General features: G+C 37.3%; 1 protein-coding gene across 1 annotated transcript; it reads right to left on the bottom strand.

Annotated features, from left to right (window-relative positions):
• Nucleotides 1–8,224: 8,224 nt before the first annotated feature.
• Nucleotides 8,225–25,804, bottom strand: LOC131352073 (latent-transforming growth factor beta-binding protein 1-like). Its single transcript, XM_058387943.1, has 5 exons — nucleotides 25,341–25,804; nucleotides 20,405–20,475; nucleotides 19,050–19,293; nucleotides 9,133–9,329; nucleotides 8,225–8,235 (listed from the first exon to the last, which is right to left on the bottom strand). Exons 1-5 carry the CDS (start codon nucleotides 25,562–25,564, stop codon nucleotides 8,225–8,227), a joined length of 747 nt encoding a protein of 248 aa, XP_058243926.1. The 5' UTR covers nucleotides 25,565–25,804.
• Nucleotides 25,805–26,473: the final 669 nt, after the last annotated feature.

Genomic DNA, 26,473 nt, shown 5'->3' with positions numbered 1-26,473 from the left:
AACTTTCCGCGTCATATGAGAGGAGAGTGGGCGGTAAAAGAGGGAGGAAAATGAGAGAGGGAGTCAGAGGGAAATAGAGAGGAAGGGGAGAGAGAGAGAGAGAGAGAGAGAGAGAGAGAGAGAGAGGTACTGCTGGCACTGTATATGTGGGTGAGCACTGTTTGGAAGTGTGTGTGTGTGTGTGTGTGTGTGTGTAAGCAAAGCTGTACTTTTGTTCCACTCTGCACTTTCGCTTGCTCTTCTTGCTCCTTGCCTGGCTGCAAGTAAGCGCTTAATAAACACCACAAAGTGACTTAATGTAATGAAACTCCGCCCACAAATGATCATGTCAGATAGCCATTTCAACTTGTTATCATGCCATAAAGTCCAGTATAGCACAGAGTTTAACATACACAGCCTCATATCTCTGAGTTTCTGCCTTCTAACAATGTTTTATGTTTTTTGTTACATTACTTCTGTAAATCGCAATGCAAAGTGCTGTAAATGTAAATATACACCGATCAGGGATAACATTTTGAGCACCTGCCTAATATTATGTTGGTCTCCCTTTTGCCGTCAAAACAGCTCTGAACCGTCATGTTCTGTGTATTCTGACACCTTTCTATCAGAACCGGCATTAACTTCTTCAGCAATTTGAGCAACAGTAGCTCGTCTGTTGGATCGGATCACACGGGCCAGCCTTCGCTCCCCATGTGCATCAATGAGCCTTGGCCGCCCATGACCCTGTCACCGGTTCACCACTGTTCCTTCCTTGGACCACTTTTGACAGATACTGACCACTGCAGAACGGGAACACCCCACAAGAGCTGCAGTTTTGGAGATGCTCTGATCCAGTCGTCTAACCATCACAATTTGGCCCTTGTCAAACTCGCTCAAATCCTTACGCTTGTCCATTTTTCCTTTGCATTTGTTTGCCAAACAAGACCAGATCGCTAACTCACCTAGGCATCTAGATATCTCCCCCTTTCATCTTATCAGCAAACCATGTTGAGTACATTTTAGACAGCAGCTCACTTGCTTTAAGTTCACCATTCACTCTATAGGACCAAATATTTCCCACCTCTCCACCTCTAAGACAGTAATTGTTAATGATGATGAAAAACTTTAACCATCTATTTAGCTGATAATACCCATCAGCACATCAGAGAAACAGGAAACACTCAAAAAACTGTTCTTGCTCATTCAAGAAGCTTGCACAGTACATTCACAGACATTTAGAGTAATGTTGCTATTGTTTGCTCATTGAAACCTTTTGTATGTGATCTATCTCTCTATATGTTAGTGTCATATCCTGTAGCTCTGCCTCCTATTACAATATCACATAAACTTAATGGCCAACAGTGTGTTGACACCTGACCATCACACCCATATGTGCTTTATGAACATCCCATTCCAAAACCACAGGCATGAATATGGAGTTGGTCTATGACAGTCTCCTCTCTTCTCAGAAGGCTTTCCAATGAATTTTGGCATGAGGCTGTGGGGGATTGCCCATTCAGCCACAAAAGAATTAGTGAAATCAGGCACTGATGTCAGGCAAAAAGTTCTAGCGTGCAGTTGGCATTCTGATTCATACCAAAGGTGTGCAATTAGGTTGAGGTCAGGGTTTTGTGCAGGCTCTTCCACACCACACCCTGGCAAATCATGGTTTTTAAACCTTGATTTGGGGCATTGTTCTACTGGAACATATTTAGGGCAAACCACAAATCTCTTCTGAGCTTCCAACAACGTGGCAACAGTTTGGGGAAGACCCATAAACACCGATCAGGCATAACATTATGACCACTGACAGGTGAAGTGAATAACACTGATTATCTCCTCATCATGGCACCTGTTAGTGGGTGGGATATATTAGGCAGCAAGTGAATTTTGTCCATTTTGTCCTCAAAGTTCATGTGTTAGAAGCAGGAAAAATGGGCAAGTGTAAGGATTTGAGCGAGTTTGACAAGGGCCAAATTGTGATGGCTAGACGACTGGATCAGAGCATCTCCAAAACTGCAGCTCTTGTGGGGTGTTCCCGGTCTGCAGTGGTCAGTATCAATCAAAAGTGGTCCAAGTAGAACAAATCAAATGTGGAACAGTAGTGAACCGGTGACAGGGTCATGGGCAGCCAAGGCTCATTGATGCATGTGGGGAGTGAAGGCTGGCCCGTGTGATCCGATCAAACAGACGAGCTGAAGAAGTTAATGCTGGTTCTGATAGAAATGTGTCAGAATACACCGCGCCTAATGGTCAGGGCTGTTTTGGCAGCAAATGGGGATCAAAACAATATTAGGCAGGTGGCCATAATGTTATACCTGGTAAGTGTTTAGGTTTGTTAGTCAGATATCCACATACTTTTGGCCATATAGTGTTGTTATCCTCTCATTAGCCTTATGATGTGGCTTTACTCACAATTATGGATCATTCTATCATTTCTTGTCTGCTTAATGATTCTTGACGTTTTCCAACCTTAAATATAAATTACAGCGTACAAAAAAAAATCCATATTTCTGTCCCAGACTTCTGAAGCTTTTTCTTATTTACCAAGTTTAATATTTTAAAGTAGGAGATTCTCGGGGCACTTATTTATCTCTTACACCTGTGATCCTGCATACTGAGATTCCCAAGACTGCCAAATCTGATGGAACAATAAATCTGGAGTGCGACAACAGGGAGGATTCAGCTCTGTCTGCATTTATGTGGATGATCTATGGACCATTTTATCCCAAACTGGCCCCTGTTGTACAGCAGTAACTCTAAATTTCAAGGGACACATAAGGACATACGGGCAGGTCCAAATGTCTGAGTACACTACCATGAACTGTTCTTATTGTATTACTTAGCATTTTTTAAAACTTTTTTCCTAACAAGATAGGATTATTTTCATTAAACAGTAGGTTAACACACTATACATTAGCAGACATGCTAACAGTAATATACAGTTGGTATAGAAAAGAATCACCCCCTTTAAAATAGCCTGAAATAATGGGAAGAAAGTTCACCTTCCAACATGACACTGACCCAGAGCACACAGCAAAATGGACCACACAGTGGTTGACGGATAAAAAGGTGAATATCCTTGTATGGCATAGTCAGAGTCCAGGCTTAAACCCCACTGAAAATCTGTGGAATGACCTGAAGACTGCAGTCCACCAACGATCACCATAAAATTTAACTGAACTTGAGCAAAGTAGAGTGGGGAATTATTGCAAAGGCTAGAAGTTGGTAGAGATGGATCCCAACAAATCAAAGGCTGTAAATAAAGTAAAAGGTGATGCAACAAAATACTGACACACTAATTCAGTCATTCTGGTTGTTTTTTCATTTTGTAATTATTTCTGACCTGTTGCCACCTTCATTTCAGGCTGCAAAGCAACAAAATGTGATTATTTTGAAGGGGGTAATTCTTTTCTATACCCACTGTATAAAACAGAAGCATTCTGATTGAGTTAATATTACTATTAACTGTTCATAACAAAAAGTAAAATAAAGTTAGGAGAAATTGTTATAGTTTTAGTGAAATAATGGCTAAAGTTAATATTTAATGAAGAACATTGGTGTTTGTTTGATGGAAAATGTCAGGGTTGAACATGGCTTGACGTGAATTGGGGTGTCTGATGAAGAATATTGGTGCCTGATGATGTTTAAAGGAGAATGCTTGTACCTGAAAGGAGACTGTTGGTGTGTTTGATGGATAATGTTGGTGTCTGATGAGAAATAATAGTGTTTGATGGAGAATGTTGATACCTCATGGGTAGTGATGGTGTTTACTGGAGAATTTTGGTATGTGATGGGAAAGTATTGGTGAGTTTGATAGATAATGGTAAATGTTGGTAACTGATGGTGAATAGCCATGTTTGATGGATAACATTGGTGCCTGGTGGGAAGTAATGGTGTTTGATGAAAATGTTAGTACATGTTGGAGATAACTGGTGTATTTCATGGTGATGGTAACTGATGAGAAGAAATAAGGCTTAATGAAGACATGATGGGAAGTAATGGTGTTTGATGCAGCATTTTGGTGCGTGATTGTATGTTAGTGGTTGTGGGGAATAATTGTATTTGTGGAAAAGGTCAGATAACGTTTTTATTTGGTTATTAACGGTGTTCTGGATTTTTTAAAAATGTTTTTTTGGACACTATTCGTGTTTTATGAGCCATAATGGTGGGGTTAATAGAAAGTATTTCGGTGTGTCAGTGTTGATGTTCACAATTAAGTGTATATTACTTTATGTGTAAAAATAAAATGGTGGTGGGTTCGATGTAAAAAAATAAAATAAAATAAATAATAATGAAATGTGTCCTTAAAAGGAAATGTGGATTGATGGTGTGTTAAGTGTGTTGGTTTTGAGTGTAATATCTATGTGTATTAGAGAACACTGGATTGCAGTATAGTTGGAGGAGAGGGGGGTTTGAGTTCCTGGTTGTTGATTTAGTGATGTCACAAGTCTGGGTTTATTTTTTTAAACACTAATGCAGGGCTGTACTTACACAAGCTCTCATATGTAGACACAGGGGCCTAAATCCCATCTTGAATAGGAAGATAATGAAAAAATTAACCTGACATCTGTTCTATATAACATTTTTGGTAAATACCGTATGCCTAGTTTATACTTTATTTTTGCAGCAGTACATATCATACTCTGTTTCCCCCAAGCTATATCTATGCCATCATTATGCTCTTATTTAATATACACTTAGTAAATACTTTATTAGTTACACCTAGCTTGTAGTCACACTTATTGGTTTAAGTGAAATCATAAATCTTTATATAAAAAAAACAAAACAAAAAAAGCCCTCATCTTCCTAAAGGTTTGAGTCAAAAAATCAAAATCCACAAAAGACAACCAACAAAATAACTCTTGCTACTTAAGGAAGCAAAAAATAAGCATGATACGTCTGGTTAAATCCAACCAGGGTAAAAAAGTATAAAGGTCTTACACCATGCAATTTTTGGTAACAAGATCAGAGTGCATAGACACAGTTTGAACATAATCATGGCCAGAATCAACATTGTGTCACACAAGCATCCTCATTTGGCAAAGGAGCGGTGACACGAAAAGGCCAGACTGAGTGTTTCTTTATCCAGGGAATCTGCAGTGACATTCCTCTCTTTGCATTAGAAGTATCTTGATATCAGTCTATTTGTCACTAAATATTTGTGAAGGGTTTTGTTTTTGTGCAGATCAGAGAAGAGTAAGTAAAGGCTTTTCTTATCTTCAAGAATGTTCTGGGGGCTGAAATTCCATCTCGCCATTACAAAATCTTACCTAATGTGGAAATAAGTACCTAGTGTATTATAGTCTACGGTCAAGGACTGGGGTAAAATATATGACTATCTATCTATCTATCTATCTATCTGTCTGTCTGTCTGTCTGTCTGTCTGTCTGTCTGTCTGTCTGTCTGTCTGTCTGTCTGTCTGTCTGTCTGTCTGTCTATCTAAAGTTATATTTAGCATTTTCTGAAAAGATAATAATCCCCAGATCCATCATCCTTTGAGTCACTTTGTTCAGTAATTCTGGCTGCAGGTTGACGTTTGGCAGCATGTTCAGAGTAAAAATGATGGTTTTCTGTAGCTTTTGGCAGTGTTTATGCTCACTAGCAGGCACCATTGAAGAACAGAGTCGTTTACTAGAACCATACTCAACTACCGCACCAAAATCTCTACAAAAAGCTCTGCACGTTACCTGATTTAAACCCTGTCTCTCTTAATGTGGAACAATTGTAAAAATGCATTGTCCAACATAAACTTTATGTGCCAGGCTCTGCTTTTCTAATGAGCATAAAATCATATTCTATTGCAGAGATGATGGTAAGGCTCATTTTAGATGGGTGTAAGAAGATGAAATAAAAGCGTTCATTAAAAAGGGACTGGGATTTGGAAATGTGAAGAAGAACGGTGATGGTAGTGGTGTAGTATTCACCCCAGTTTCTTTTTCCTATTACAAACATACGCCAGACGTCAGGATGAATGGGCCTCCATTTTTATCAGGATTGTTTACCAGCTTTGAAACTTTAAAAAAGATTGTTTTGGAAATTGTATTGCACTACAATGTAAGACACTGCCTATAACAGTGGGCCATAGTTGAGACGGAAAATAAATGAAGACATATACAGAATCTCCAGGCCGAGTAACAAATACATGACATTTGGTGCTCGTGATACCAATACTGGATGCCTCTGAGCTGCGTTCCTGGCAGGAGAAAGAAAAAGTAATGGTGCCCTTCTATTTTGGAAACTCCATCTTTCAATTATTTCCATCAGTACTGCTTCATTCAAATGTTCAGACAATGGATTTTTCATATGAAAAATAAAAATGAAAAATTAAATGGGGTCTTTATACAATGAATAGAGTGTGAAGCTCTGTTTTTCCCCCCCTAGCTTACATAGTGGCCAGGATAAACACACACGTGTTAATGTACTTATCCTGCCTTTATGTCCTACACAGAAATTTGTGAATACAAGTTCACTGGTGGGGTTTATAATGTGGTGTATGTTTGTTAAAAAAGTTTCTTTTCATCAAAGACAAGAAGTATATTTAGTCTTACCAAAAGAAGAACTGAAGATATATCACCATGTAATACCGTCTGCTGTAGTTGTCACATTTATATGGGTCAATATGGATCATACTCAGAAAGTTGGGGCTTATAGTAAAATCTGAGCTCCTGAGATAATTACTACATTGTTCAAGTTTGTACAAATGTGTTTACATCATAATTATGATCGTTTTTTATAGCTATGATAGAGTGACCCTGGATTGAACAATGAAGCACTTTATAAATGACTTCTGTTAAGCTGTTTGTTGTTCTATCTTTTATGTACTTACAACAAATAGCCGCAGTGTATGAAGTCGGTACTTCACATTGAAAATCCTGACATTTCAATAGCGCCACCTGAAGTATGTGACAGCCAATACAAAACCACAAAAAGTAAGCAAGCTTTCATGCTTGTGAAGGAGGTTTCATATTCGTGCAACACACACAGAGGTCGTCCGAACATTAAGCATGCTACAACCTTTAGTCTGAAAGCCTCCCCAGTGTCTTTCACAGAACACCTCTTTGCCATGCAATGATAATAATAATACTAACTTTACAGTCTGCTTCTGACCTCATGGAAGAGACTAGCACATTAACAAGCCAAATTCATCACATCCAAAGTCATTACTCCACCTCCACCCTCAGCCAAGGCAAACAATGGCAGGAATCCCCTACAATGCTATCTGAGTAAACACTAGTACAAAAATGTACCCAGCGATAACCTTATCTCACTCCAGAAGTTTTCAATAAAGCAGGAAGTGTGCCAAATTATTAACACAATCTGTTCCAAACAAATCTGGCTTTGTTTGGAAAATGCCATGTTCTGCACTGATATCCAGCTTTAGGTATGTGGGCATTTATCAAATCAGCTAGTGTCACACGATGTTATGAAAACAAAACTTCTCTGTAGTTAAACAACTTTAATGGAAGAGGTTAAACAGCATAAATGCCTGACGTCTCCGTGTTAGCGTTAGGGTACAATGGTTTTAAAAAGTCTACACACCTCAGTTAAAATAGCAAATTTTTATAATGTAAAGTAATTAAAGAAAGATTTCAGGACATTTCCAACTTTAATGTAAATACGGCACTGAAACCCAAAGTGACACATTTCAGATTCAACCAATCATCATGCTCATGTGAAATAGTAGTCCACACTTGTCTTCAACTGAAGTGACTCTAATTTTGACATCTCCTTGGTTACTCCAAGAGCCTTGATCTACAAAGAGCTTACAAAACATCAACAGGATCTCACTGTTTAGAGGTATTGCTCAGGCTACAAAACAATTTCCAAGGCATTAGATACACCATAAAACGCAATGAAGGCAGTCATCAACAAGTGGAGAAAATGGAGCACCAAAGGGACATCACCAAGGACAGGACGTCCCTCCAAAATTTACAAAAGTTAAAATCTTTCCACGGAAGCTGCCAAGAGACTAACAGCAACGTTAAAGAAGCTGCAGGAATATCTGACAAGTACTGATTACACCCTGCATGTGACACAAAATAAACATCCAAACGTAATTAATTTTAAGTTGGAATTAACCAATTCCAAAACATATTATAATTTCATAATTCCAAAAGGTATTCTTGAAACAAAAGCAACACATGATACTCATGGTGAAGCCTGGTGATGGCAGCATCATGCTTTAAGGCTGGGGCTCAAATCTTAATAGATACAAATACCAGTTAATTTTAGCACACAACCTTCAGGTGGCTGCTAGAAAGCAGAAGATAAAAAGGAATTTCACCTAATAGCAGGGCAATGAGCCAAACCACAGATCCAACTCAACAAAAAAATTGCTTCTGAGAGGGAAGAAAAATACTATTATTTTAGAATGGTGCAGCCTGAGCCCAGACCTGAATCCAACAGAAAATCTATGAGGGGGACTGTATGGCCTTGCACAGGAGATGCCCGTTGAATTTGATGGAGCTAGAACATTCAGCAGTGTGCACACTTACACATTTAAGGGATTATCTTTTATATATTATAAGTCTTTTAGTTCCATCTTTTTTTCTGAAATGTGTCACTTTGGTTTTCCACTAGCATTGTACAGGTTGTAATTCTTATAATCCAGACGATTATCAAAAATGTACCTATGTATCTATTAGGAACTTCTTCCTATCCATTGTATATGATGACTAGGGTTAGATTATGGTTTGATTTTTGGTTAAAATGATCGTAGAAAATAGATGGAAATGTACATACCCAAAAGTAGATGAGTAACTCTACAAAATGCAATGATGCTTGAATGGGAATATCAGAGTTTGGTGAATAATTTGGTTTGTCTGTTTTCATGTTATTTATAAAAATGTGGACATTTGATGTAGAACGTTTCAAATAACAATAAAACTTACAGTGATAATGTTAAATGAAAATCTGTGAAGATTTCTAATAGACAAATGCATGCTGATGGTATATGTTGTTCCTGGAGAATGCAGATATAGACATGTTAATGTTGGTGAATGCAATGTATGATTCAGATAGGGGTTTTGTTTTTAAAAATGCTTATAGGAAGTGTCTGCTGTGGGCTATGAATGATTGATGGTGCTGTGTAATGCTCTGTGATGATTGGTGTTTGTTGATTTTTTGTGATGCTGAGGAAGACAAACTGACCTGGAGTGTATATGAGCGTATACTGGCCATGTTGGGTGTAAAAGGCCTTAGTGCTGGTCTTTTCTTCAGTGCAGTTGCAGGACTGTAATCTATTTCTCTCGGCCTCAATGTGTTTTAGCAGGATGTTAGCAATTTTATTCCCTCCTACTGCTCTGACTAGAGCTTTTCTCATCAGCATCGCCTGGGCCTCTTTGAGACTGGAACAGAGTCAGTCAGTCAGTCACACACACACACACACACACACACACAATTTTAGAATGAGGGCCTGGCAAAATGTATATTGAAAAAAAAAGGAGTGTGTAGTAAAGAAGACCACAAGCTGAATGGAAATATGTAAAACATATAGGGATTTAACACACTGACACAATCTGTATTAAAACTCAATGTGGGTGTGGCCTAAGATGACCTAAACCTTTAAAATCTACTCATTCAGTCATTATTTTTGTTTGTTTTTTATCTAGTTGATTCTATTTCCTACGTGTAGCCTGATTTAAACCACCATATTTACTCAGGCAATTACTAAGGACGAACTGCATCACTATAAATGTTCACATGTGCTCAATGAATGTAGCCTTTCAATGTAGTGCAAGCTACATATCTGACCACTTGTTTAGGTCCACAAGCTTCATATCTGACTGCTCGTCCAGATGGAAGTAAACAACCATCACATGACTTTTTTTCAGCATCCTTCTATTTATATATTTTCAGAAGCATATCATCTTTTTAATCTGAAGAATTTATTCATATTCAGTTACATCTTTAGTATAGATATAATAAGATGTCAGCATTGCATAAAAGTGTGTGTGTGTGTGTGTGTGGTCCAGTTTGTTCATGACTGTGTAGAAACTCTGGATGAAAACACTCACACAAAGTTCAACACAGAAGTAGACTGTATTCTAAGAAATGTAATAAATTCATCCTGAGTATGTTTAGACTATTACTTCAGTTACACTGTGAAATGGTTTCCATCTCAGCTGTACATGTACACATGGACAGAGATACACTTAATGCCATTACGTCATTTTTTGGTGAATAAAGCCAAATGTTGTTAACCTGCTGTATTACTCAGAGAGTAAATATGAGGCATGGCAAGGTAAACTCATGAGAAGGAACATGACATCAGGTCTGAAGCTGTACAGTCTAAGTACACTGTAAAAAAAAACACCTTCTTTATGCAAACAAATATGCTGATGTCATTTATTACTCGGGGCAAATAAATAACAGAACGGGAATAATCACATTACACACTTTACCGTAGTGTATACACAAAAAAGGTGGATCACGGAGACACAGGACATGTTTTGAGGGAGGCCCCTTGTTAATGTGAGCATGACATAAGACATTTGGCTTAGACCCAACATACACCCCACAGCACATCTGGATTTTCACTGAGCCTTACCAAAATGAACAAAATGAATGAAATCCGACTCTGTCTTCTGATATGGTAAAATAATCCAGTTATAGTTCTTCTGCCCAATCTTTATTTCTCATACCATTTAAACATTTACCTAATTTATAGTTGTTGTTACACTGCAAATAAATTATCTATATATTAGCAACTTAAGATGTCTTGAATAAAGGAAGAATTGTCTAATACAACATTTCTCATTATGAGATTATTACATAATAAATATATCAGACAATCAAGCCTATTTATAGACATACTACTGAATTGAAATACCATCTTCATTTCTATTAACAAACACTTGCATTAAAATCAGTTTTAAAAATCAGAGAAAGTTGGTGTTTGATGGCAGAACATTGTGATGTCAAGAGTATTTGAGTGCATGTGGCAAGAGAGCACTGCTGGTAAATGTTGATGTTAAGTTGTGTTTGTTTGAGAATGTCAGACTTTCATGGTGACTGTTGATGCTTTCCGTTTTCTTGGCGAATATTTGTAGTTGTTGGTGTTCGATGGTGAGTGTTGCCATAGATGTTGTTAGGTGTTTCTTGAGAAATGTTCATGCTTGATGGAAGCTGAATCTTTGATGGTGTTAGGTGGAGAATGATGGTGTTTGTTGATGAATGTTGCTGTTTCTTGGAGAATGTTGGTGTTTGATTGAGCATGTTGCACTTTGATGGTATTTAATGGAGAACGTTGCTGTTTGATGGTGTTTACTGGAGAATGTTGGTGTTTGATTGAGCATGTTGCACTTTGATGGTATTTAATGGAGAACGTTGCTGTTTGATGGTGTTTACTGGAGAATGTTGGTGTTTGATGGAGAATGTTGCTGTTTGATGGTGTTTACTGGAGAATGTTGGTGTTTGATGGAGAATGTTGCTGTTTGATGGTGTTTACTGGAGAATGTTGGTGTTTGATGGAGAATGTTGCTGTTTGATGGTGTTTACTGGAGAATGTTGGTGTTTGATGGAGAATGTTGCTGGTTGATGGTGTTTACTGGAGAATGTTGGTGTTTGATGGAGAATGTTGCTGGTTGATGGTGTTTACTGGAGAATGTTGGTGTTTGATGAAGCCGGGTACTGTTTGATGTTGTTTACTGGAGAATGTTGGTGTTTGATGGAGAATGTTGCTGTTTGATGGTGTTTACTGGAGAATGTTGGTGTTTGATGTTGTTTACTGGAGAATGTTGGTGTTTGATGGAGAATGTTGCTGTTTGATGGTGTTTACTGGAGAATGTTGGTGTTTGATGGAGAATGTTGCTGTTTGATGTTGTTTACTGGAGAATGTTGGTGTTTGATTGAGCATGTTGCACTTTGATGGTATTTAATGGAGAACGTTGCTGTTTGATGTTGTTTACTGGAGAATGTTGGTGTTTGATTGAGCATGTTGCACTTTGATGGTATTTAATGGAGAACGTTGCTGTTTGATGTTGTTTACTGGAGAATGTTGGTGTTTGATTGAGCATGTTGCACTTTGATGGTATTTAATGGAGAACGTTGCTGTTTGATGGTGTTTACTGGAGAATGTTGGTGTTTGATGGAGAATGTTGCTGTTTGATGGTGTTTACTGGAGAATGTTGGTGTTTGATTGAGCATGTTGCACTTTGATGGTATTTAATGGAGAACGTTGCTGTTTGATGGTGTTTACTGGAGAATGTTGGTGTTTGATGGAGAATGTTGCTGTTTGATGGTGTTTACTGGAGAATGTTGGTGTTTGATGGAGAACGTTGCTGTTTGATGGTGTTTACTGGAGAATGTTGGTGTTTGATTGAGCATGTTGCACTTTGATGGTATTTAATGGAGAACGTTGCTGTTTGATGGTGTTTACTGGAGAATGTTGGTGTTTGATGGAGAATGTTGCTGGTTGATGGTGTTTACTGGAGAATGTTGGTGTTTGATGGAGAATGTTGCTGTTTGATGGTGTTTACTGGAGAATGTTGGTGTTTGATGGAGAATGTTGCTAGTTGATGGTGTTTACTGGAGAATGTTGGTGTTTGATGGAGAATGTTGCTGGTTGATGGTGTTTACTGGAGAATGTTGGTGTTTGATGAAGCCCAGTACTGTTTCATGTTGTTTACTTGAGAATGTTGGTGTTTGATGGAGAATGTTGCTGTTTGATGTTGTTTACTTGAGAATGTTGCTGTTTGATGGAGAATGTTGCTAGTTGATGGTGTTTACTGGAGAATGTTGGTGTTTGATGGAGAATGTTGCTGGTTGATGGTGTTTACTGGAGAATGTTGGTGTTTGATGAAGCCCAGTACTGTTTCATGTTGTTTACTTGAGAATGTTGGTGTTTGATGGAGAATGTTGCTGGTTGATAGTGTTTGATGGAGAATGTTGCTGTTTGATGTTGTTTACTTGAGAATGTTGCTGTTTAATGGAGAATGTTGCTGTTTGATGTTGTGTACTTGAGAATGTTGCTGTTTGATGGAGAATGTTGCTGTTTGATGGTGTTTACTGGAGAATGTTGGTGTTTGATGGAGAATGTTGCTGTTTGATGGTGTTTACTGGAGAATGTTGGTGTTTGATGGAGAATGTTGCTAGTTGATGGTGTTTACTGGAGAATGTTGGCGTTTGATGGAGAATGTTGCTGGTTGATGGTGTTTACTGGAGAATGTTGGTGTTTGATGAAGCCCAGTACTGTTTCATGTTGTTTACTTGAGAATGTTGGTGTTTGATGGAGAATGTTGCTGGTTGATAGTGTTTGATGGAGAATGTTGCTGTTTGATGTTGTTTACTTGAGAATGTTGCTGTTTAATGGAGAATGTTGCTGTTTGATGTTGTGTACTTGAGAATGTTGCTGTTTGATGGAGAATGTTGCTGTTTGATGTTGTGTACTTGAGAATGTTGGTGTTTGATGGAGAATGTTGCTGGTTGATGGTGTTTACTGGAGAATGTTGGTGTTTAATGGAGAATGTTGCTGGTTGATGGTGTTTCCTATAGCTTATTGGTGTTTGATAAAGCATGTTGCTGTTTGTTGGTATTTACTGGAGAAAGTTGTTGCTTGATGAAGCCTGTTCTTGTTTGATGGTAGTTACTGGAGAATATTGGTGCTTGATGGAGCATGTTGCTGTTTCTTGGTGTTTGAGGGAGCATGTTGCTGTTTAGTGGTATTTACTGGAGAATATTTGTGCTTGATGGAGCATGTTGCTGTTTCTTGGTGTTTACTGGAGAATATTTGTGCTTGATTGAGCATGTTGCTGTTTCTTGGTGTTTGAGGGAGCATGTTGCTGTTTAGTGGTGTTTACTGGAGAATATTGGTGTTTGATGGAGCATGTTGCTGTTTGGTGGTGTTTACTGGACAGTGTTGATGTTTGATGGAGGCATGTTGGTGCTTGATGGAGAATATAGGTGCTTGATGGAGCCTGTTACTGTTTGATGGTGTTTGGTGAAGAATGTTGGTGCTTGTTGGAGCATGTTGCTGTTTGACGACATTGTATTGCACATGTTAATGCTTGTTGGTGTTTGGGTTTGAAGGTGTTTAATGGCAATTGTTGGTGTTTCATGGTGATTCAGAGTTTCATATTGAGGTTTGAATTTTTTGTTGGAAGATGTTGCTGTTTGATGGTCAGGATCTGGTGTTGATGTGTGTTCATGTTTATGCAACATCCTTTAATTTGTTAGAGATGTATCATGTTAATGCTTGATGGTATTTTGTGGAGAATGTTGCTTTTCAAGAATAATGTCCTTGTTTGTGTTGGTGGTGTTTGAGGTAATGTTTCTCAAAATAAGTTTGGATTTATGGGATTTGAAGAATGTTGGTGTTAGTTAGAGAATGTCACCCTTAATTGGTGGTTTAAGGTGAATGATGGCAAATGATGATGTTTGTTATAAATATAGGTGTATATAGGTGTGTGTTTTATTTAATGATTTGGCTTATTTAATGAAGTGAATATATATATGATGGTATAATGCCAATTATTCATCTTGATTCCAACCTAGACAAACTTTCAAAAGTTTAAATAATGCACTATACATTAATTACTTTTTTCACATTTAATCTACAGTAATTGCCAGTTAACAATTTTGGTTATTTTTTGTCTCTGGGTTATGTGTATGCTTGAATTTTTATTTGATAAGCATTCCTGGGTGTCTTTGAGAACTGTGAGGCAAAATAAAAGCAGCTCTACCATGCATGCACAAAATAAGGATAGATAATTGCATAAAGATACCAAATTTGCTTCATATTTTATCATGTATTAGCCATTAAATACTGGAAAACATGTTTATGAAATATGAAGACAGTGAAATTTGTTAGTCAGAGAATCAGAGTAAATTATGTCAAACCTGTTTCCAGTTGCTTATTAATGATACATATTAATAGTTAAATGTCTTCTAGTATATTTACATTTTGTACAAAACTATATTCCAAAATGCATTAATACCTCATAGAATTACACACTATGACACATCACTTTAGGTGACCTTATTATTTAGAAAAAAAAAATTCTTCAAATGTGAGGAAGTAGGAAGTGGAGATTTCTTTTGTTTATTTTGTACTCATTCAACCTGTTTGGTGGTTCATTGTCAAAATTTATTCCCATTACGTAAAGACTTTCCTTCCTTATATTAACACACTCAAATACACCAGGCTTCACTCAACACAACTTCCGTTGGTAGCCCAGTTTAATGTGGAAATTGAAACAAAAGAAATTTATGCTGTATGTAAAAGTTTGGAAACCCCTCACCATATGGCATATATAATATTGAAAACAAATGAATTAACAAATTAATACACAGTTACTTTATACTTGAACTTAAAAAAAATGACCAAAAAATGTAACTGTGGCATATGCAAAGGTTTGCGGGATATGCAATACCGTACTATGTCAGTACTTAGTAGCACCCTCATTGGCAAATACTGCAAATGCTTTTTGTAGCCAGCTTGGACTTTTTATTCCTGTTTAAGAAATTTTCCCACTCTTTCTTGTAGAACACTTCTTGGGTTTCTGATATTTTTGGCAGTCTTGCATGTGCAGTTTGTTTAAGATCTACATACATATTTCAAATGATGTCACAGTTAAGAGATTGTGAGGACCATTCCAAAAGCATCAGTTTGTGTTTCAGAAAATAGAACATTTTAGATTTTGAGGCAACGATCTAATCATTATGCTGTTGGATAAGCCTACCTCCTATTTTCACATTCAGTTTCTAGACTGGCTATGTCACTGTGGGAGTGGGGGCGTGGTCAAGGCATGGTTTGTGAATGCAGGGTGGAAGCGAGGGAAGTAAGTGGTAAGGATCTCACACCTGTGCTGAACTGTATTCACGTATTATTGACTGAACTCTATTTCAGTGAGCAGTGATAAAAGGGAAACAGAGAGTCAAGCAAACACCTCACCTTCACCTTGCATGCTGCACCCAACGCCTCACACTGAACCAGGTTTTGGTAAATTGATGTCTAATTACAGCCCAAATCCACCAAAGTGTGGTATGTACCCCCTTGGACAATCATCAGTATGCTGTATTTTCCCAGGATGGCCTGTCATGCATTTTCAGATCCAAACCCCCAACTTCATAACGTGGCACTAGACCTGGATGTGCCCAGCTTCCTTGTAACAGCAGACCAACTCAGGCCTCACTCCTACACTTGTGATGCCAGGTTCATGCTCCTGTGGGTGAAAGGAAACAGACAGGGGGGAGAAGGAGGGGAAGCCTGGGTTCTGGAAACTGATCTCGGGGAAATTGGCCCTCATTTTTATGAAGCAGTGATAGGTGGAGCTAGGGAGAAATGGGGACAGAGAGCTATTGGGCCACAAGCTTGGCTTCCCCTGGATAGTAGCGTCAGAAGGCAAACTCCCACCATCCCTACTTGTCACCCGTGACACATACAGCCCTATCAATGCCTCAGCATGGTCGTGCAGCCCCATCTTGCTGAGAAGTTAGTCTTCCTCCTGGGCTTGGAGCAGGGCCTGGAAGTGCTGCTCCTGCTCCGTCTTCAACTCCAAGAAAGCCTGATGTTGCATTTGGTTGATGCGCGCCAGGGTCTTGACTGTTTTGTGTGCTTGAAACAACAAATAACTGCAACATTCATTAATCAAATTCGGCACAAGTGTGTGCTCCTTATACTCACTTTCCTTTGGCTCCACAGTCATGTTTGCTTTCAGAATTTTCTGATATTTACTGAAATCCATTTCATTTTGGTCATTATCCATCTTTTTTTTTTTTTTTACACCTTCAGGTTCTTTCATTTACCTGTGCACTGTTTTCTGTGCCAATGCCTGCCACATTGTAATAGTAAATGTAAACGTGTTTTTTCCTTCAAATGCTATTTTTTTCCCCAAAATATGTTTGGTGATTGTAACCAGGACCAGTTTTATTCTTCAGTCCTTCCAAAGTCCAAAATACCTAAGTATTATCTAGATATTTATCTAGATATTGTGTTTACATTTATATTTGCATTGAGGGCACCAATAATATTCCTTCTGATGACTCTTCCATGCAGGCTATGTTTGTTCAAGCAGTAGAACTGTGCATTTCTGTATCAGTTAAACCTTACTGCAGGTCTTTGATTTTATATGAAAGTTTTTCTATGCCTTTCTGGACAGTTTTATCTATATGTTTGTTTGGTCTTCCAGATATTGCCTGAATTTAGACAGTTCTTCCAACTGCCTTTCTTACTGATATTTTGCATGGTGGAAATTGCAAGTTGGAAGCATTTGCTATATTTCTATGGCCTACCCCATCCCTGTAGGCATGAATTAGCTTTACTTTCAGACTCTCAATAAACTGCTTAAAGAAGATAATGTTTTTTGAGTTTTAGTGCAAGCTAAATGGAATGATAATGTTAATCTTGAACTGCCTAATGAGGCTGTATGAGTTGATTAAAGGCATAGAAAGTTATACAACTCTATGTTTGCCTGTAAAAATGGTTTTATCCTTTTCTAAATCTCATTAATGCTATGTTTTATTCAAAAGCAGTGAGGATGGATGGGAATTATAAGACCATCAGAGATGGAGTGACAAATTTTTTTAGTGTAAACACAGTATGTAGAGAAATTACAATAAAACTCCACTGGATTTAACTTTTACTTTTACTTTCCATAATCAGGCATCTAGAATAAGATTCAAGTCAAAACTTGACTTGCTTATATAAGGCTGATTGTATATAGGGATGATTGCATTCTAATCTTATGTGGGGCTTTGTTGGGGCTGGATGTTATCCTTCAGATTTCCACAATTCAGTGAAAGATACAGCTAAGGACATAGCCAGGATAACTTCAGAACTGATTCCATCATGTGTGTATTTGGCTTGCGCTCTTTAATGATGTCATTTTTTCATCTCCAAATATTTAGCAGAAAACCCTTTTTCTGGCTAGAATTTTGGCAAAAAAACATTTCACCATTTTGAAATTCATGTAATATTGTGAAATATTTAGATGAAGTCCCAACTCAATTCCATCATCAGTACAGTTTTAACGAAAGGAAAACAATGTACTTCTATCTTTTTAAAAATATTTGGATAAATCTTCATACAAGTTATAAACTCTATTTTTTTTACCCTAGCTCTATATACACACAGACAAACAAGATAAAAAATCTCATATGGAGAATATATTTTATAGAGAACTAACATTACCTTCTTGACACACAAGGTTAATAGATGGTGTCTCTTAACAGCTAAAACATGATAGTCACTGCTTTTAGACCATAGCACACTGTTTTGAATATAGTATTGAAGAATGATGGAGTCATTTTGTATGACTTGACATTTTAAATGCACTCTATTCAATTCATTTAATTTTACATGCACTAATAATAATAATAATAATAATAATAATAAATAACTATAGAAAGGAAGGTAGGACAAAAGATAAAGATTTACACTTTGGATTTGACATTTGAACTAAAAAAAACCCACATCATTTAATTTATTTATTTATTTATTTATTTATTTATTGGATTTGATTTGATTTTTTCATACTTTTACTATTATGTGAATGCAGCAGGCCAGACTTCAAAGTAAGCAAGAGCTTCACAGAGTGAGCCAAGTTTTTTGTGTGATAATCTAATCTTGTTGAAAGATGGAGAGATGTAACGGTAAATTCTATTTTTCCTTACAAAATCTGTGAGATGAATGAAATATCTAGTAACGCCTTTATTCTTATGAGGTTTACTTTATGGCTGAGGTTTATTCTGAAACCTTGAGGGATTTTGTAAGACAGCAAGAAAAAGTTCACGACAAGTTATACCATTATTAATACAGCCAATTAATGCTTTGCATTAAAAAAACAAAACCAGGAAAGATACATATGTTCCATATGCACACAAAGAGTGGGGAGAAGAGAGAGAGATAGAAAGAGAATACAGAATAAGAGAATAAGAGTGCCTCCTATAGTCAAGTACTTGGTAACACATCCATAATTAAACTCACTGCATGATGAATAAAGTCATTTTTTAAAGAAATGATTTATTAAATATATTGAGCTATTCAATATCCCATTTGACCCGGGGCACAAGGTAGTGTATTTATATAATTTATATCGACCAAATAAATAAGAGGTATATTCTCTTACCTTAGAGGCTTCCAGTGTACAGAATATTTCTCCATGGATATCGAGTATGTTGTGGCTGATGTGGGCGGCACTGGGGGTGTGGATTTGTATGTGGGTGTGGCTTCTGGCACATCTACAGGTGTGGGTGTAATTGAAGATGAAGAGATGGTTTGGTTCTTTTTACAGTGCCGAGAATCTAAGCGGCACTGACATACACTTCGCTTTCTGCACACAGAACTGTTATAACAACGAGGAGAACATTTTGCTGCAGAGAGAGAGAGAGAGAGAGAGAGAGAGAGAGAGACAGACAGGCAGAGAGAGAAGCTTGTTAGATTGATATAAATACCCTAGTTGCTACTGCAGGTATATGTACCTGTACTTTGCAATGACAATATCTATCTATCTATCTATCTATCTATCTATCTATCTATCTATCTATCTATCTATCTATCTATCTATCTATCTATCTATCTATCTATCTATCTATCTATCTATCTATCTATCTATCTATCTATCTATCTCTTTCCATTGCCTTTGCATAAGTATTTGCCCCTTTGCTTCTTTTCCTCTCTGAGTTTGTAATATAAGCATTAAAAGTGCTCACAAATAATACAATATATTGGTAATACACACTTTGTATTTCATATGCAAAACCTCACACAGAGTCACAGAGCTGAATGCATGATTTGCCAATGTCACTCAGCTCAGCAAAGCTGAATAATTATTGATTTTCTGGAATATTTTTTCACCTGATTGTTTTGAAAAAAAACCACATGAAGCCACATGAAGCCACATGAACCACATGAAGTTATACTTGTTTTGGGAAGTGTTTTGGTTCTTAAATTTAGTTCTGGATTAAATGGTTTAAAAGATTAGATGTAGTCACACCATCCAGGCCGAGACAGCTGCATGTACAGTTTTAGAGCATTTTTCCAAGCTAATGGTTCCAAAATTAACAAACAGGCAGTAAGATAAACAATGTTCAGGTAATGCACAGTGAGCATTACTTCTCAAAGTTTGTATGAATTTTTACACTGTGTGTGTGTGTGTGTGTGTGGTGGGGCAAGAGGTGTGTGTGTGATTACTCCAGAGACTGTGAACTTTCAGGTGATGCATGGAGCTGTGGATTGTATTCATGGTGGCCATGTTTGTAACACCATGGTGTGTTCTAAGAGCGGAGTTGACATGACAGATGTAAATATGAACTACAGTCATGTTAGGGAGCATTTATGTCTTAAGGGATAATCCATATACTCAAAACATATTAATGTGTAGATGAACAGAATATAAATAAAATAGCTTTTACTGTTTATGAAAATAATAAATATACAAATTGTAATTTGATTTTCTTAAAATTTTAATGATAAATCACTCACGTTTTGTGCATTTTTGAGTCTTGGGATGAACAGTCCAGCCAGGACAGCATCTTGTTCCACACACATTTGGCCTGCGGAAAAATAGAATGATTGTGAAATTTTTATTGGATTTGTAGCTGATTATGGAAATAGACTCAGTTTTGACAATTTGCTTTGATGGAAATGTTTTTGGTGTTGTATTAATTATTTGTACAGCATATTCTGCTGCAGATTCTGACATTTCAGAATGAGTATGAGATTCTGAAATGGTTTTTTTTAGACTCTGTTTATTGAAATGTACAGAATGTTATCCCTTATCCAAATGTAGTAAATCTGCTGTAGTACAGATGTTTGGTGACTGAAGATTTTGCACTGAAGCTATAAGCTTAACGTAGCTAACAGGTAAAGGATGCTCCTCCAGTTTAGCAGCATGAAAACTGCAGGGAGAAATCATAAAATATGTATAAATGAACAGTGCTGACCGTGCTAAAAGCATTCTTTATTTAAACATTGAACATAAACAGAAGATTTTTGAATTTTTAAAAGGTAGAGAGAGCTGCAATCCTGAGTCCAGCAGTGGAAGTATGTGGTGCCAGGGGCATGATCAAGTGTTGGCTATGGACAGGGAGGAGGCACCAGCCCCACCAGCTGCATAGTGTAGTCAAGTGATGAATTTAACCAGTTCAATCAGCTCAATGATTTGTTCTGTGTCCCACTTCCCTGGCAACATTATCTGGTGACACTGGTGGCCAATCTTGGGGAGTTGCAGCAACCAGAAGTATTGGACAGTACTCCTCAATCTGGGCAAATGTGATGCATGACTGCCCACTATATGGTGGAATACTCCCACTGTGTCCATGGCAGCAGCTCCTGGCCAGTGAGCTGGGCTTCTACCATTGCAAAGACAAGAGTCACAGAGCTCATTCCTTCTCTGGGCACACAGTTGCTGCCGCTCAAAGAGCTCCAGCAAGGCCTCTGGGTCATACATGATTGCCATCTTAGTTAGCTTTATGTGTGGCAAGGGAACACAGCTGGAAATGTGGTGGTCTGTTGCAGCTTCTGGACTGTCCACCAGCTCTCAGCTGGCTTTGAAGGGCAGCTGCTGTTCATTGCACAGGTTGAGGAGTGCTTGTTAGGTTTGTGGGAGGATGGCAAGGGACTTTACAATCTTGCCAAGTCAGGAGGCTTTAATGGGGGTGTATGAGTCTTCCCCAAATCCCAAGTTTTGGCACCACTTTAAGATCCCAGGGTTTGAAGGGGCGGAGGAAGACTCAGTAGGCAGGCCGAATTTTAGCTGAGCTTTGGGCTCAATAACCCAACAAAAAAATACAAAATCTTACTCTTGCTGGATATGGAATTCATCTAAAGCCTCTTATACATCAAGTTGCTGATTATTACAATGTTTACAATCACAGTGATTACAATCTTGTTTTTAAATTATTCAGTTACATTTTGCTGTTATAGTTTACATTATAGCAGCTATTAAGAATTGAGCAGAATCACCAGAGCTTTGGTATAAAATTTAATAAAATCATAAGAGACTCTAAGTGTTTTAGAATCTTTCACTAGCAGTGTGAATCCACTAAGGTTCAGTTATACCACTGCATAGGGCATAAGGCAAGGACTTACATATTTACTTTTATATATGTATTGTACTATACTACACACAACACACTACACACGCGCACACACACACACAAACTAACACAATAATGCAGTAAATAGTGTACAAAAGAATGATGTCTACACCAGTTCAGTTCAAAATAAATATATCAATGTGCATGGAAAAAGCATCACCTCAAATTAATTTAAGGATATAAGCATGAACTCCTAAGTGTGACATTAACACTCCACACTGACCCCTCACCCAACGCTGAACTCTACAAAAGGATGAATAAGAAGTGATGAATAAGAATGAGGGGCCACCGTCCATTCAGAGCAGAGCTACACTATTAACACCACTTTTTTTTACCAAGTGAGTAAACAGTGAGTAAACAAGATTAAACAGGAGGTCCTCAACTTGGCCTCCCTCTGTTTGTCTAGTTGGTTTCTGAGAGAAAGGCAATTAGCATGCTAACACGAACTCGAGAGTTCAAAAAAGGTGAAACAGTAAAACCTTCCGCCAACTACACATGAACTAGAAGCTTCAGCTGCTTGGATTTGTGAATTGGTTACAGTCTTGTGGTTTTATTGTGGGTCTGCCATGGTGTGTTACCTTTGACCTCAGCATTGTAGGCATAGCAAATTTGGCAGATGTCTTAAAGAAAGACAGCTAAAAGGAACGTGGTGAGGACGAAGGATAAAATACAATATGTAACAGCAAAGACAAGAAATAGAGTAGAAATAGAATAGTTTTTGTCTAAAGAACTAGACAAGAGAGAGGGACATTGAACACAAAACTGACCCTTATTGTGTTACAGTTAATGAGATTAATTAGGGCTAAACTTCATTTTGCTACACAATCATATAATTAGAAAAACTTGTTTTGTGTGTTCAAACATTTAGAACAGAGCCTAAAATTGGTTATCATATGACCTAATTTTGTAAAAATCCTAATTACATAGGTATGTTGTCTAAGGATTTGAGTTATCACCTAACTGCTGGGCTAATGTTAGCATGCTGATAGGTTTATAGTCATCTTAAAGGCTTAGACATTTTGATTTCTTTGCCTTTCCACTTGAACGTGTTAGACCCAAATTAGGAAGTGTTAGTGACAAAAGCTGTTAGCTGAAATATTCCCAAACACCAGAATGCTAAAATGATCACACACCACAAAATTGAGCTAATTTAGAACTAAAGCAACATTTCCTGTCAGGATCTGATTCTTGAGCAGAGTGCTAGCAAATTACGCGCTCAGTAATTGAGGAAGATGGACGCTATTACAATTAACAGAGTTATACAGAGTCAGAAACCATATATATATATGTGTGTGTAAGTCTTTTTGTGACACAAAAGGGTTTATAATCATTTACACATACAGTTTGTGCGATGTTGAACAGGAGTGTGTGTTATCTTTATTAGCATCACAGCTCCAGTGAATAGATTGATTCAGAAATTGATTTAGAGTCTTGTCTTGAATGAAGGTTAGTTATAAATGAAGATAAAGGCTTTAAAAGCTCTTGTTCATGGCTTTTTGTGGGGGAGTTTTAGCCTTTCGCCTTTATGGAATGAGAAAACTGTAGTCATTTTCTTTTAACTATAGTATGTTTGATCCTCTTTAAAAGCATCTGAAAAACTTCATATACAATGGAGTCAGTGAGTCTGAAACCACTAGTGAAAATACCCGTTTTGCATTCCTTTAAAACTTAATACAACACTTTTCATTACAAGTTATATTACCGACAACAACTTGAATAGAATCTTTGAAAGATTTACATGAGGTTTTTAGTATTAGTGCACTGACCATAAGAAAGCCTTATGGTAAATTTTTAACTCTTGCATTAATGTTAGCATTCCCCCCACCCTCTATATTTATACCATGTTCAACTGAAACATATGTAGAAGTAATTTATTTCTGAAACCATATTGGGGTTCCCGAATCAATCAATTCTTTTGATTGTCATGATAACTCAGATAAAAAAATACTAAAGGCACCCCTCTGCCAAGTAACACCCGAATATTGCCCTGCAACACAACACTTGACTACTGTTATTTGACTGGGAGAGCACAGGTAGCTATAAAGATGAAGAGAACTGCAGCTCAGCAGACTATTTTTCATTGCTGATCAGAAAAAAATAAATTAATAAACATGTACTCAGATGTTGATAGTATATTATGATGCAAGCTAGCTAATGACACTCCACGTATATTGTAGCTAGCTAGCTAATTCATTGCAATTTATTATATCCGTAATTATCAAGTTAATAACTTAATGAAATGTGTGTTAGCTAAATGTTAGTTCCTGTTATTATAAACAACAACAAGGTCATTCACACTGGATGTCACATAGCGTCACGCAGTCTTCGACTGAAAGATATCAGAACTCAATCTGTTGTCCGTTGTCCCACATTTGGAGGTGACATAAAGCTTCGACAGAATGAACATATTCAGTTTGACCATCCTCAAATCAAGGCTAGGTGACTCCTCCATCTATGCTTCCATTCTTTAGAATAATAGTGCGTTCGTTACAGATCAAAAAAATTAATTGAATGCACATGAATGGCACCACAAATTCGTAATTACAAGCGGGAAACTGGATTTTCTATGAGTTTCCAAGTTAAAGGTGTGTCAGTAAGAAAACATGATGGAATGAAATGAATGCACTGTTTGCAGCTGATGGTACAATTGTTAAAATTGTTCATTTACTGGTTCAGAAGCTGATTCCAGTTATTGTCATTGTTGCGAAGTAACAAGCCTTGCTGTATTTTTTGGAGTTAATTAAAGGAAGATATGCCTCCAACTTGCTCCAAAACAAAGTGACCTGGACACACCTGATGTCGTAATTATGACTTCCCAAATCGAAAATTCAAACGCACCTTATTTCCACTTGTACTGTTGTAAGTGGATTTCTTTAATTGATATGCTTTAGACATTTAGAGAGATTAGACTGATAGATAGACAGATGTATAGATGAATAAATGGATAGATAAGCAGTAATGTCACTACAAATATAACAAAGCAGATTTTTAAACTGTGTTTATTTTATTACATTTAATTTTAAAAATAGCATACACAGTGTTTTAACCAAATCTATACGTGTGATAAGATTCTACACTATCTTTCAGATTTCTCAAATTACACAGTAAATTACACAAACCTGCTGGACTTGAATTCTGCTATTTTAGGACACGCTTAAGTTGAAATGATATATTTTGAGGCACTGATAACTTTTGCAAAATTCAGTCAGATAAAATTAGGTCAGATAATACAGTATATATTGAATATATTTTACTACAAATATACATTTCTGGGTAAAGGCAAGGCGCTATAATAGAATTTCATTAAATGACACACTCACCCACTTAAATCAATCTGTATTCTTGTTCTGTTCGTGCTGGAATGGTTGTGCTTCAGTCCTCTCATGTGTTTAAGACCTGTGGAATTAAAGTCTGAGTTGCTCTCAGTGTGTGAGTCTCCAGGTGATATTAATCCAACGGGTAGCTTTTTTGTTTCCGAAAGACAGATGTATATGGGAAACACACATCCAAATGCACAAATAAACAAATTCCTCCAGTGTACCATGATGTATCCAAACCCTGGATGCTTTGTGCACAGATGTGAAACTAAAAGAATTAGATTTAAATGATGTTATTTGTCATTTCCGTACATATAATCCTTGAAAGAGGATTATATCAGATGAGGAATATACTGAGGCTCCCAGCCATGTGCTGAAGTTGCTAAGACTCCTACAGGAGTGTGAATGGGTTAAAAGGATAAAAGAAGAAGAAAAAAAAAACACACAGTCAATGGCACTCTGTAGGCATAAAGAAACAACCAATCGTTTTTAAGCATGTCATACAAGACCACGCCTCCTCTCACCATTGCTCCCACTCTTGCTTTTCACACACCCTCCTTCACTTCCTCTTGGTTGGGGACTTTTCTGCATTTTTAAGGGATACTTTATTATATTATCAACTTGAGTGAAGTTTGTTAGATGAGGGATCAAGCTGAAGACTTGCAGAGATGTAATGTAAACTGTTTAACCAGAAACTGTGTGCTCAAATTGCATATCATTCTTCTAATTTCTCCATCAGGGCAGCATGATGGTGCAGTGGGTGGTGTTACTGCCTCACAGCTCCTTTATCCATGGTTAGATCCTTTTACGGTTCATGGTCCTTCATTGGTTTTCTCCCACCTCTCAGGATGTATCCCTGGCTTACTCCCAGTATTTCCAGTATACACATTTACCACATTCCAGACCAGTGATAAGTCTTCACTTATGATGAAGGAATAAACAGCAGATGGAATTGCATTACTTTACTTTAATACAAATGTGGAATCACGGGTTAGCTGTAACTTAATCATATTACATTACACATGAGCTTCATGCTTAATAAATCAGTTTAAATTACCTGCCAATTATTATATTTGATATCTGATATATGTAAGTATCCACTCACCATTCACTTCAGTATTAACACCTGTACATCT

This window comes from Hemibagrus wyckioides, linkage group LG04 (assembly GCF_019097595.1).
Source record: "Hemibagrus wyckioides isolate EC202008001 linkage group LG04, SWU_Hwy_1.0, whole genome shotgun sequence".
Taxonomy (NCBI): domain Eukaryota; kingdom Metazoa; phylum Chordata; class Actinopteri; order Siluriformes; family Bagridae; genus Hemibagrus; species Hemibagrus wyckioides.
Note: the sequence above shows the minus strand (reverse complement) of the source record. Positions and strands in the feature narration are given on the sequence as shown.

Bases quoted from the DNA above. Each gene is read 5' to 3' on its own strand.
- LOC131352073 (XM_058387943.1), bottom strand. From the start codon at position 25,564: ATGGTACACTGGAGGAATTTGTTTATTTGTGCATTTGGATGTGTGTTT. The intron at 19,294-20,404 runs GTGAGTGATTTA...CTCTCTCTGCAG, and splicing joins GACTCAAAAATGCACAAAAC to CAAAATGTTCTCCTCGTTGT. The intron at 9,330-19,049 runs GTAAGAGAATAT...ACTCTGTTCCAG, and splicing joins GTACACTGGAAGCCTCTAAG to TCTCAAAGAGGCCCAGGCGA.